Source organism: Dermacentor albipictus, chromosome 1 (assembly GCF_038994185.2).
Source record: "Dermacentor albipictus isolate Rhodes 1998 colony chromosome 1, USDA_Dalb.pri_finalv2, whole genome shotgun sequence".
In the NCBI taxonomy this organism is placed as follows: Eukaryota; Metazoa; Arthropoda; class Arachnida; order Ixodida; family Ixodidae; genus Dermacentor; species Dermacentor albipictus.
The window spans coordinates 183370182-183383251 of NC_091821.1; the positions used below are offsets into that span (position 1 = coordinate 183370182).

At 45.6% G+C, this 13070-nt stretch overlaps 1 protein-coding gene across 1 annotated transcript in view; it reads left to right on the plus strand.

Moving 5' to 3' along the window:
* LOC139053490 (uncharacterized) overlaps positions 1-13070 on the plus strand; it is a 206007-nt gene that overhangs the window by 121013 nt on the left and 71924 nt on the right. The window contains exons 4-5 of the mRNA XM_070530476.1: positions 10590-10747; positions 11199-11317. Of these exons, the coding sequence (XP_070386577.1) occupies positions 10590-10747; positions 11199-11317 (277 nt within the window). The remainder of the gene's footprint in view (positions 1-10589; positions 10748-11198; positions 11318-13070) is intronic.

A 13070-nucleotide genomic window follows, 5' to 3' on the forward strand; every position in this document is an offset into this window, starting at 1 on the left:
GATTTCCTTTGTGTGGCGTTGTTTATGTCAACGGAGGTTGTCGCACCAATCTTCCAGATTCGTGATTGTGTCGGCGTCCTGTTCTTGGGCTTCCCTGATTTTTCGCCAGTCATTGAGTTTAGCTGTGCCGATCTGCCTGCGTAGGCGTCCAGTCTGTAGTGTTATGTTTAATATGAAGTGATCGCTGCCTAGGTTTTCGAGTGTGTTGAGCCATTCGGCTCGAGTGGTTTGAGTGATGAAGGCGAGGTCGGGAGTGGTGTCGCGTGTTACGCTGTTCCCTTCCCTCGTCGGTATGTTCGGGTCTGTGATGAGTGTGAGGTGACACTGTTCAATTAGTGTTTGTAGCTGGAGACCCTTCCAATCCTGCCTCTGGTACCCCCACAGGGTGTTCTGAGCGTTGAAGTCGCCCATGATTACCAGGGGACTGTCTTTAGCGAGGCGGAGGGTGTCCCCAAAGAGTTTTCTTATGTTTGCCCACCTTTGGCTAGGGGGGCAATAAATGTCGAGTACGAAGGCGCTCTGTTTCTGGTTGCCTTTGTATATTATTTCGAGAAGTACATGTAGTACGTCCACGTCGTCTATGGGTTTGTGTTGTATGGTTGTGATGTTTCTGTCTACTAGTGTGGCTACCTTCCACTTGTCGTCTTGACTTGTGTGGTATTCTTCGTAGCCATGTAGTGTTGGTCGGGTACCGGGCTCTTGTAGGGCTATGACCCCTGGTGGTTTTGAGGAATGAGCAATCAATTGTGCCAGCAGCCCATTCTTCCTGTGGTACCCACGGCAGTTCCATTGCCAAATTTCTAAGTTTTCTTTGACTTGCCTGTATGGTCTAGGCATTGTTGGACGTTGTGGTCGGTGATGTTACGATTTGGTTTGGTGCTACTACAGGTGTGGCCTTGTAAAGGTTCTGTCGTAGTGTCTTTCGTAGTTTTATGGAGTGAAGCTGGTTCTTAAGCTTGCTGTCTACAGTGGCTTCCATATGTTTTATTGCTGCATCTGTCCGTTGTATTGCAGTCTGTGTTATTTGTTCCAACTGGGCGCGTGTAGCGTCCATAAAGGCTTGCATCTGGGTGCGGATGGCATCGACATGGTTTTGTAGGTCAATGATGTCCTTGTGTGGAGCCGCCTCTTGTGGTATTTGTGTGAGCTGTGTCACTTGTTGTTTGAGTAGTCTGTTTTCTTGTGTGAGTGTCTGTATCTGTGCGCGCATGGTGGCGAGTTCCTGTTCCAATTTCACCGATGGTGGCATCTGTGGTTTTTTATACGAGGGGGAGGCTACTGCTGCCCAGCTTACCTTGTGTTCTTTGGTGGTAGTCCTCTTGACTGAGGCTTCCTTACTGAGGCTTCCTTGGTCTTTCGGTGGTGTTGCTGGGGCCCCTTGTCTTTGAGTACCGCAATCGCTGGTGCTGCCTGCTGTCCTTGCTTGGGCGTCGACCGAGATCGCCATCTGGGCGACCGAAAGTGAGACCCTGGGCGAGAGCAGGAGCGGGACCTGGACCTCGGGTTGGAACCGGACCGGGATCCGTAGATGCTCGGAGACTCCGAGTAGTCGAAGGCGGAGCCTTCCCACTCGGAGCTGAACCATCGCGGGCGAAGGTCAGCCGCCTTGGTCGAGTGAGTGACCGGGCGGGGCTGTCGTTGGGTTTTGGGTGTGGTGGTGGAGGCAGGCTTCCATCTGGGTGGAATGCGTTTGAGCTTGTTGTTGCACTCTGTTGCGGCGGTGAGATGGGCCCCTCCGCACAGGGCGCACTTCGGAACACAAGTGTGTCCGGCGCCTGGGTTAATGTAGTTGCAAACGTTGCACGCACGAACCGTTGGGTTGGTCTAGCGTCAAACGTTGCCAGGTTCAGATTCCAATGGCGGCCTGTCCGGAACCAGGGATGCTTAGCACCCTCTGCTGTGTTGCAGGTCTGACCGCCGCCATGGTCAGTTGCTTCGCAGCTGCTGGGGACAGAGGGCCGGGGTTTGATAGTTGTGTTCATATAGGAGGTTGTGGCCAAGTACTGCACCAGGGTGGCCAATCCTGCTCTGGTGAGGGCGTGCGTTACCGGTTCTGGTCACTGGGATCAGGCCACACTCCAGGCCTGTTTATGCAATTTTATCAACACGAGGATTTTTTTTTTTAAACTGGTGGAAAGCTTTGCGGCACCAGCATTCGAACCACGGTCCTCTTGCGCGAGGCAGATGTTCTACCTCTACGCTACCGCTGCACTTTCCGCTCTAGGCGAATTGGATAATAATTGAGCATAAACGTTCATTAACCATAGAACACCGTAATGTGGCGTGTGCACGTACACTGCAAAATTCGCAGGTAATTTTGTCTACTCATAAGAGCAAAAGAACTCGCATTGTGCTTGAGGCTTGATACATCATTAATTGCAGTAGCGTGTGCTTAAGTCAGCCGTCCATAAGCTTAAACGAAAAATTCGCAGTTCCACCCAAAAGGCGAAGCACCGATTGCGATAGCAAATTAGTAGATAGCTCTACGAAGTAAGAATAGTAGTTTTATTGGCCGTATAAACTTGTAAACATTTGCTTATTAACTAAATTAACAATGATAGAATGTGTAAGCGTGATTCAATGAGGACGTAGAAAGAAACAGACACACAGAGATAGCGCTGTCTTTTTGTGTCTGCTTCTTTCTGCGTCCTTGTTCAGCCGTGTTTAACCGCTCTATCATGGATTCAAACCAACTAGTTCGTCAACTTGTTTCAACTAAATTAACCAGCACAGTATCACACGTGCACAGGTAAACAAGAACACATCTTGCTCGATGGCAGCGGAAACTGTCTGTTAAAACGCTGGAGTTAAGAAACGCGGCAGCAGCTGTGAGCCCATTGACCGCTGTGCATCTGTCACTTCAACACGAATGAAGCGTTGAAAGCACAGCGTATACGAAGCTATTGGCGCTACACGCACTCTGCAAACTTCGCAGATCTCTTTGAAGAGAAGGCCTGCGCCGGCATGGCACACAAGCACCGGCAACGCGTCCCTACGGCGTCCGCCAAGGGCATCTACTACGGTGTCCGTGATTCGTGCAGTGAACGCAGTAGTAGACGCCGCGGTTGTCTCCACTCTGTACGGAGTGGTGGGCTAGGAGGACATCGAAGCACTCTAGCCGCCGCCGGAGAAGAACGCCCCTTCTCCCTCGTCGCCCCCCTGCCTCGCGCGCAGCAGGAGAGGGCACGCCCATCCGGGCCGCGTTCCTCGCTCGTGCACGCAAGATTGAACCGTGTTCACCTGCTCACCCTCACATGCTTTCATTCATACGGAACTTCACGGCGACGGCAGAAATGCGCCTGGAGTGTTCATATAATTGCTATAGCAATAAAAGTAATTGTCCTGTCTGAATAGTTATCTTTCACGAGTACGTGCACCTGCCCATGATTGACAGGTTGGTGCTACCTTTCCTTGAGCATGTGCTGATAAGTTTTTTGTTTTTTCTTTTCTGCCACTGCGTGACCTTTCAGTTCATATTCAGCGTTTATGTGGTCCTTTTTGTTCCTTCTTTGGTCCATGCTTACATGCCTGCCTTTAAGTAACAGTACTCAAACTTACATAAGTCCTCTTTTCCAGCAAGCTTTAAACTGTAGAATTTGTCAAGTATAAAATAGCACAATACACCGGACAGAAAGCAAGACAAAATAACATGAATGGTCTATTTTCTGTGTGTTGGACTAATTTATTCTTGACATGGCTGCACCAACTGTCCTACACTTCCACAGTACGGAAATGTGAGCACTATTTGCAAATTCAGCACGGATTAGTAGATATATCAAACTTGCAGTAAACGACAAACTGAAAAAACAGAAAGCCATTTGTAAAGAGTGATGATGCTTCTCAGACCTTGTCAATGACTTGTGGGTATTGGTTTAGTGCAGATAAAATGACTGTGAACAAGCACAAAACTGGCATTCAACTAGGAAATCTGAACAAGTTTTTTTTGGCCACCATTAATGTGTAATATTATATATTTCAAATCAATATACGCACGATGACATGGGAGTAAAGAAAAAATAAACATCATTTTGCTCCTTTTCTGGTAGTTATACCAGGAGGTTAATGCATGCAATTGAATAAATAGTTTGATAGAAGCATGTTTCTTAAATGGAATAAAATGTTTAGTCTATGACGTGTACTGTTGCTAAAGTTTATTAATTTATTTTTCCAAATTTTTATCTCATTCTTTATCGTCCGGTCCTCCACACCACCACTGGTCACCAACACGGCACTCCAGTTGAAAAGTTTGGAGACCCCTGGGGTAAAGGGTGCTCCTGCGATTTCCTTTTTTATTTTTTTACTAAATTATTTTGCTGCATAGTATTTTTCTTCTTGGCGTTCGAAGCTAAATGCAAAATTGCATTTATATATAGCACGCACACACTAAAGTTGCTGAACTTTGAAGTACACACTTTCATACTTACTCAGCGAGAGGAAGAGAATGGACAAAACAAGTTGTAAACCAGTGAGAGCAATGCTTTCATGTATGTGTACCGAAAGGTAATTGAGTAAGTAAACAGATGCGGACATGGAAGGGGATGTACACAAGAGCATGTAGTGTTCCCTTCGTTGTCCTCATCTGTCTACAGCTTCAGTTATTTTTGCCTTGTAACAAGTCCAAACTGTTCTTCTGGAAGTTTACATTTCAAGGTGGCCTTGTTGCTCCAGCCAGCACTTTCACTATTTGACAACATTGTTTTGGAGTTCATGCCACGCCGTAGAACCGAATGGGAACTGGGCAGGCTGTACGAAAAAACTTGGACAGCTGCTGGAAGTGGAAAAGGTGATGCTGCTGTTAGTTCACAACAGGGGATATTCGTAGAAAGTCTTAGCAAGGGGAGGCACAGAGATTGTTGCACATTTTTTTGTGTGAACTGGCACCCATAGTGTCCCCCGTAACCCTTTAGGTAGTGTGCAACTTATTTCTGTGCTTGCCTTCTAAATGAAAAACCTGTAAAACTAAAATGCATTGCTTTTATTTTCATCTTTTCTGAGTAACGAACCAATCTATCTCAGTGAACAGCATATTGTGCCAGCATCTGTCACCAAAATCACTGCCATGCTCTACTGTAACAAACGTGTAATATAAATTTCTGGAGCTCGCAAATCAAATAAGCACTCTGATTTTGGCACTTCATGAGTGTTGGGAAGGCTTGCATGGTGCTAACAACAATTAAGAACTACATGCCCATTTCGCATCGCAGGGCCCCCAAGTAGCATGGTAGGTTATGTCAATCCTGTATATCTTTTAACGGCAGTTTAAGGGACACTTCCGTGCCATCTACATCGTTACAGGCTTAATGAAAGTGATGCTAATTTCCAGAAGCAGTAAAAGCATGTGACTTTTTGACATGGAAAATTTTTTCAGTTCCAGGCCCATTCTGTCAAGTCGTCCTTATTAACTACAGTTCAGCCTAATGCATGTCAGACCATAAGCTTTGCAGACTGTGTCTGCATGGTGCTCTGCTACAAGTGTAGGGGATGCTGATGTCTTGCTATTCTCAGTCCCTGCTCTCCAGAAATAAATGGCAATCCACAAGCATCACCATGCTGTGAAGTAAACATCAGCACCATCTACTTTGTAGTCCATGAAGTGCAGGTAAATCAATGTGCGGGAAATGTTACCGCTACTACCTCATCATCCACTACCAAGGATATTCCTCCCCAAGGACAATGCTCACTGAACTAAATGCATGTCAGACCATAGCAAGACCATAGCAAGACCATAAGCTCTTGTAGTAACCGCAGCTTAATTTCTTTTTTCAAGATATTGTACAGGAAATTGAAGTGCATCTAATAATATATAATAATAGACCCCTTTTCAAATTTGCAAGCATGCTTCACCACGCTGTACTTCTGTCCCATTAAGCATGGCTTAGGTCACAGTTCAGAGATTAAGTGTGAACTGTGTGTTCTGCTGTTGCATGCGATTTTATCACAGGAGTTATGCTGGTGCCTTCTGCAGCACAAGACTGAAAACAACACAAGTGTTCTGATATAAGAGATTATTTTAAAGCTTACTTCAGCATTACTAGCATGGCAAACTACATTTCGGGAAAGCTTGCTTATGTGAAACTTAACCTCTTCTTCATGACAAGATGATGCTACCAGAGATACTTGTAGCACTTACAATGTAGCACTTACAAATGCTATGCATCCAGATATAAAACAGACTATAGTGAGACACACCTGAGCTGAATTTGTTGCTTTTTCTCGCTGAAAGGTGGCTCTTTGCATCTCCCATGCTTGTGGTTTTGCTTGTGTGTGTGTATATATATATATATATATATATATATATATATATATTAGAAACGAAGGTGCACACTTACGAAAAGTGCATCTTTAATGTTTTTAACGTTTTGGCCGTGGCACGGCCTTCATCAGAATAAACGCACGTGACTTTTTGACATGGAAAATTTTTTTCAGTTCCAGGCCGTTTATTCTGACGAAGCCGTGCCACGGCCGAAACGTTAAAAACATTAAAGATGCAATTTTCGGAAGTGTGCACCTTCGTTTCTAAAACTACCTATGCACCGGACCTACAGAACTTCTCATTGAATTATATATATATATATATATATATATATATATATTGTTACACACGAGGTGTTTTAATGCAGAACCAGATGAATCTGGTTGATAGGCGTGGTTGTTGAAGAGCGGTCTCGCGGCAGCTTGGCTCACGTCGTTCTCTTCCTTCTGTCATCTGGTTGTTTGCGCGGCAGGCATGGTTCATGACAGCTTGTGACATTTCCCCGCTGGCAGACGAAGCCCGCCGGGCGAGTCAGTCATCTCGTGGGTTGTAACGCCTCAGACGCGCGACGTGTGTCACTTCAGCCTTGGCCGAGCGTCATCCACTGCTCGTGAGACGCGCAATGCGGTAGTTTACGTTGCTGAGGCGCTCCAGAATAACGTAAGGGCCGACGTAGTGGGCGAGAAACTTCTGGCACAAGCCACGCTTCCGCAACGGCGTCCAGAGCCACACAAGGTCACCAGGATCGAAGCAAACGTGGCGGTGACGCCCGTCATAGCGTATCTTGGACCGGTCCTGCGATGCTATAATGCGTAGCCTAGCGAGGCGTCGCGCTTCTTCTGCTCGACATAGGAGCTCATCAATTGATTCGTTGTCATGAGCGAAGTAGGGAAATATTGTGTCGAGGGTGTAGGGCGGCGGACGAGCATACAGAAGGAAAAATGGTGAGTAACCAGTGGTCTCGTGTCTCGCGGTATTGAAGGCATAGGTAATGAAAGGCAAGATACTGTCCCAATGCTTGTGTGCTGAATCCACGTACATGGACAGCATGTTGGCAAGCGTTCTGTTTGTGCGCTCGACCAGACCATTAGTTTGTGGATGGTAGGGCGTAGAATGGCGGAAGCTACATGAACACAGACGAAGGGTTTCTTCAACCACGTCCGCGGTAAACTGTCGCCCACGATCGCTGATTACTATGCGAGGAGGTCCATGTCGGAGTATAATGTTAGCCAGCAAGAAGATAGAAACTTCTGTAGCTGTGGCCGATGCCAATGCGGCGGTCTCACAATAGCGGGTAAGGTGATCTACGCAAACGATAACTCAACGATCACCCTTGGAGGATCGCGGGAAAGGGCCCAGAAGATCTATACCAACTTGCTCAAAGGGGACGCTAGAAGGGGGAACTGGTTGAAGCAGGCAATGTGGCGCTTGAATGTCACAAGCTGTCATGAACCACGCCTGCCACGCAAACACCCAGATGAAAGATGGAAGAGAACGACGTGAGCCAAGCTGCCGCGAGACCGCTCTTCAACAACCGCGCCTATCAACCAGATTCATCTGGTTGTGCATTAAAACACCTCGTGTGTAACATTTGGTGGAGCTGTGCGGGGTAACTCCCAAGACCTACAACAGAGCCACCAGCACAAGAGCTACGCCGAAGCCGTCGCCTCGCCGGACTTTCGCCGTCGCGCTCAGTCATGGCCACAGAGCAAAATACCCTCACCAGCAGTGCCTCGGCGAGCCCAGTCCCTATCCAGCACTACCGAGAGCCACGCACGTTCTCGGCGAAGGCAGAGGAAGATGTGGATGAGTGGCTAACCCATTACGAAAGGGTAAGCCAATACAATAACTGGAACGCTGCCAGTCAGCTTAGGAACGTTGTTTTCTTCTTGGCCGGCACGGCGTTGGTATGGTACGACAACCACGCGGACATGCTAACTACTTGGACACGCTTCGTTGAGGAAATCAAAAAGTGTTTCGGTGACTCGGACGCAAAGAGGAAACGTGCGGAACTCACATTAGCCCAGAGAGCTCAGGTACCCGGCGAGACTTGCACTACCTACATCGAAGAAATTTTGAAGCTGTGCCGCACCGTCAACTCTCAAATGACAGAGGAAGATAAAATGGGGCACGTGGTAAAAGGAATAGCGGAAGACGTATACAACTTCCTCATTGGTAAAGAGAACTTGCACACTGTATCAGAACTGATACGGCACTTCCGTACGTTCAAGGCGCTGAAGACTCGCCGAATTACACCAAAGTTTGGACGGCTGGCCAATGTAACGACTGTAGCAAGTGTTGACACGAGTCCTCCACTCCCAGACCTTTCGTCCGCCATCCGCCAGATAGTCCGCGAGGAGCTCCAGCGACATGACGAACAGGCACGTTATGCGGCAACACGTTGCAGCTCCTCCGTTTTCCGAGACACTCTTTGGGAACCCCCTTTGGCTACTTGGAACCACTCGGTGAACGTCGCGGATCTTACCGGCTCCAGAGACGAACCACATTACATTACGACCGAACCACCACGCAATGATTTGCCCCCTCAGCGTTTTGATCCACGCCCACGCAACTTTCGTCCACGAAGACTCGCCACTACCTACGACTTTCAAGGGGAAGAGCCTCGTTACCCTCAACCGATGTCTTCGGCAGATTACTTCAATCCGCATTCTGAAGTTCGCCCTTCGCCAGTGTGTTACTGCTGCGGCATGCCTGGCCATATAGCTAGGTACTGTAGCCGACGCCGAGCATCAAACTACGGATCGTCAGCGCCGACTATGCGGTCTAGCGGTCGTACACTGCGCACTCAGTGGCCAGGAGACTCCACTTCAGGAAGCCACTTTCGAGAGGACCTGCACCGCCAAGGAGACCTACTTTGGAGCAGAAAGAACCCGGAACCGCTACCGCTCCCCTGCCTCCGACCGTACTCTGACGTCACCACCAGCCTTCCGAGCCTCCCGATCACCATCCCCTCGGCTGCGATTCACGTCGTTCTCTTCCTTCTTTCATCTGGTTGTTTGCGCGGCAGGCGTGGTTCATGACAGCTTGTGACAATATATATATATATATATATATATAGGTAGAATGAAAAGCCTGTTTCTTGCTGAAACTTCCGTAGAAACCGCAGGATGTGGCTAAGCACAATTCTACATGATATTTGACATCATAGGAATAAAGGAATACGCGCAACTTGCTAGTTTGTAAATTGCCTCATAATCAGAAAGTGGTTTTGGCATGGTAAACCCCATAATTAAATTTTTTGTTTATAAATTTGTTGCTTCGTAATCTGCTTCACTTGCAGCCACTCACGTAGGATGTGTCTTGTCTAGACAACTGGAGTCGACCGTTTCTTCTGCCATCTTAGCTAACCATAGCACAACAGGTTATGTAGCACAGCAGGGGTGCAGGTTGGTGCACGTCTCCTTTTCTAGCACAGCCGTGACTGTGCATGGCTTTCAGTGTGACTGAGTGCATACGCAACCCACGCACCCTGTCTTAGAGGCAATTTACTGTGTGGGCAGAGACTGGGCGAGCTGAGATGGTATGGCATTGTGTGCGCTGTCTTCCTGTGGTTGATAGGATGTTTCAGATCTACCACCATGGCTGTGAGGGACATTGGCGAACACTCCCAAAGCTAATCTTGTACTCATACACAAATGCCCAAGGAAGTCGATGGAAGTATAGCCACCATTGTTGCTTAATTGATAAAGCACCTAAAGTGTAAGGCTAAAGATGTGGGTTCAGCTGCTACCTGCAGCACATATGTCTATTCATTCACTTTCATTTCCCTTTTCTTTATTACTCCTACGTTTCAGTTAAGCAAGACAGTTAATTTCTCCTATGCTTTCTTTGGCTTTGTTTATCTTCTTTATATAGTTATAACTAACAAAATAATTGAGCCCCTCTGACCTCTAATTTTCTGACTCATTGGTGGGAAAATTAGGGGTTAGTGAGACCCTAAGAGAAACTTTGTTTGGGCTTGTTTGTTGACGTTTGATACTTACTTTATAAATATGTGTGTGTCAACTTTATGTGGCTCTATATCCTCATCTTATAGCACCTTTTTAAGGTGAGTGTCAAATCTGTGAAAGACCATTTGTTTGTAATCTGACATTTAATGGCTGCGCCGGAAGGTGCTTGCAACACCATTGTGCATTATCATTCATTCCTCAAAAGTCCGGAATCTGGATTTTTATACATGTGCTTTGCATTTTTTTTTTAGAAATGATGCGTTGCTATTGCTAGCACTGTATTGTTTCATTGTAATGATTCTGAGCCAAAATAGTTGTGTGTTGTTCTATGTCAGTGAATTGTACAAAATTTTTATTTCTTGCAGAAAAGGATTCTGGGCCAGTGGCCTCCATTCCAGGAGGGAACCCCAGAGCACTAACTCCAAAACGAAGCTCTTCCTATGGGTTGCCATCTCCATTGGCATGTGGTTCTCCCCCAGTCATGTCTGGTGCTCCTTCTGGTCTTCTTATAGAAACCAGAAAAGTGAGTCAAGCTTTTTGAACCCTTTAGCTCAAAGTCCACCTTTTTGCTTCCTGCCCAACCCCCACTCCTTGTCCTACCCTCTACATATTCAAGCCCTCCTATGCATGACGTTACATAAAATTATTCCTCTCTTCCAAGTACCTAGCTGTGCCAGTGCACTTCTGAATTAACAACTAAAAAGCACTGTAAAAGCTTCAATAAAAAAAAGGAAAAAAAAACTTGGCAATTGCAAGGCGGCACTTCTTGTTAGCTGGCATGAGGAATTCTGGAAGACCTTTGTTTTATGCAGGAGGCTTTCACCACCTGTTGTCCTTTCCTTAATTTTGGGGCACATGTTAGCTGTGAAGGCTGATGAAAGGGTATGTGAGGCATGCATGCTGTGTGCTGCTCGGGTGTGGCTCCTCAGAGATGATGGCTTTTGTACTGAGTGTTGCACACTGTGTCTGCCCAGGCACTGGACTTGGGCAGCCTCAGCTCACAGCATAGCCATCGCCTGGACCATGCGACCAAGATGGACTCCTCCCTGTCCTCCTTAGACTACCTCTCTAGCAAGCACTTGACTGGACCTCCGTGAGCTTTCATTTCCCTTTCCTCTGGTGTGGCAAGGGCTTTCCATGTGCTACCTTGCATCTTGGCATTTGGTGATTTGCATGGGTACAGGTGGGCTCCTGCTATTTATTTAGATCTTGTGTATGACTGGTGCATGCAATATAGGTCTGCACTGGAAATGTTCTGGTGATAGGCCAGTGTTAGTGAGACCTCGGTAAATAAACTTGCTCTTGTCAGATTTTTGTGTCACGCACAAACTGATTTTCATTTGTGGTTGCATTCTGTTTTACTATTCTTCGGACGGCAAAAACCTATAGCTTGGATCATCTTTTGAATAAAAGAGTAACCTTGGTCCACTTAAAATAACAGCACCAGAAAAGAAACAGGATTTTAGAGGGTAAATTTGACTAGCTTCTTGGATGTGAATTGTGGGTCTTCTTTATATCATCCGTGGGGAGTATTTGCATTATTCGGTGCCCAAGGAAATTTAGTAGAATTAATATTATGCTTTAGTGCTCTTCCAGGCTGTTCTGTTGTTGGCAAAAGAATAGAGCTTAGCTTTTATTTCTCTTTAAAATATATCACTTCTATTTTCTAGCCAGGTATAAAAACAGTACCACTTTTTTTCTTTTTTGCAACTGGTACATTCAAAGCAATTGGTTCGCATTTGCCCCATTTGCAGAAGTTCCACATTTGAAGCCATGGCTAGGACCAAGATTAAACCTTTCCTGTTTCTGTATCAAACTTAACCGTTTGCCTTTAATCAGCTAGATAGCAAACTGTTCGGTTTGTCATATTGTTCTTATAAGGGCAGTGATGACAGTAATTTCAAACAAGAACAGGCAGTGTAGTGAGTTGTGTAAAAGTAGCTGCATAGTATAGTTAATTTCATTTAATCATAAAACTACTATTTTTCATAGTGAAACAGCAGTTGACTACGTTTATTTAACAATTAGCGAATCCTGTGATTAGTCAACTCCATTTTGTACTGTTGTTATGAAAGCAATACTCAGTGCTGTAAACGGCATTTATTTATTTTTTGCAAGTTCAATTTCCTGTTTCATTTCATGCTTAAATTTCAGTAGATATAAATAACACTAAAATATAATCAATTAATTAATTTCTTTATTTTTACTGCCATCAGCATCGAGTGACACTCTTGTTTCTTGCGCAGCTTCTGGTTCACCTCCAGAGACCACTGGGGACGAAATTCAAAATAAATCAGAAAAAAATATAAAAACAATAGTGCAGTACAAAATTTATAGGTTTCATTATAGATATTATATTAGAGCATCAATTTAGTTACAAACTGAGTTACTGAAGTGTGTGGAATAATTAAAATTCATTAGAAATCACTGAGACGATCGAGGACGAAATTCAAAATAAATCAGAAAAAAATGAAAAAAATATGGATTTCATTATAGATATGATATCAGAGCACAGGTTTAGTTACAAGTTCAGTTACTGAAGTGTCTGGAATAAGTAGAATTAATTATAAATAGCTGATTACTGCACACCAAAGCACAGAATTGTAGACTTTAGAGACCCACCACGTGGGGAGCACGACTTTGGCTGAATTCCTAGAAACCCGGAATTAGAAAGGGGAAGTAATGATGTCACGCGCTAGAAGGTGGCATGATATTTAAACGGATAATTAATGGAAAACAGTTGCCCCAGAGTTCGGTTTGTGCATTGCATTTGCCTAAAGTTAACCTAAAAAACACAAATGGTGAAGTGCGAGTGCCACAAGAGACGCCTTAGTCAAAGATTAGGG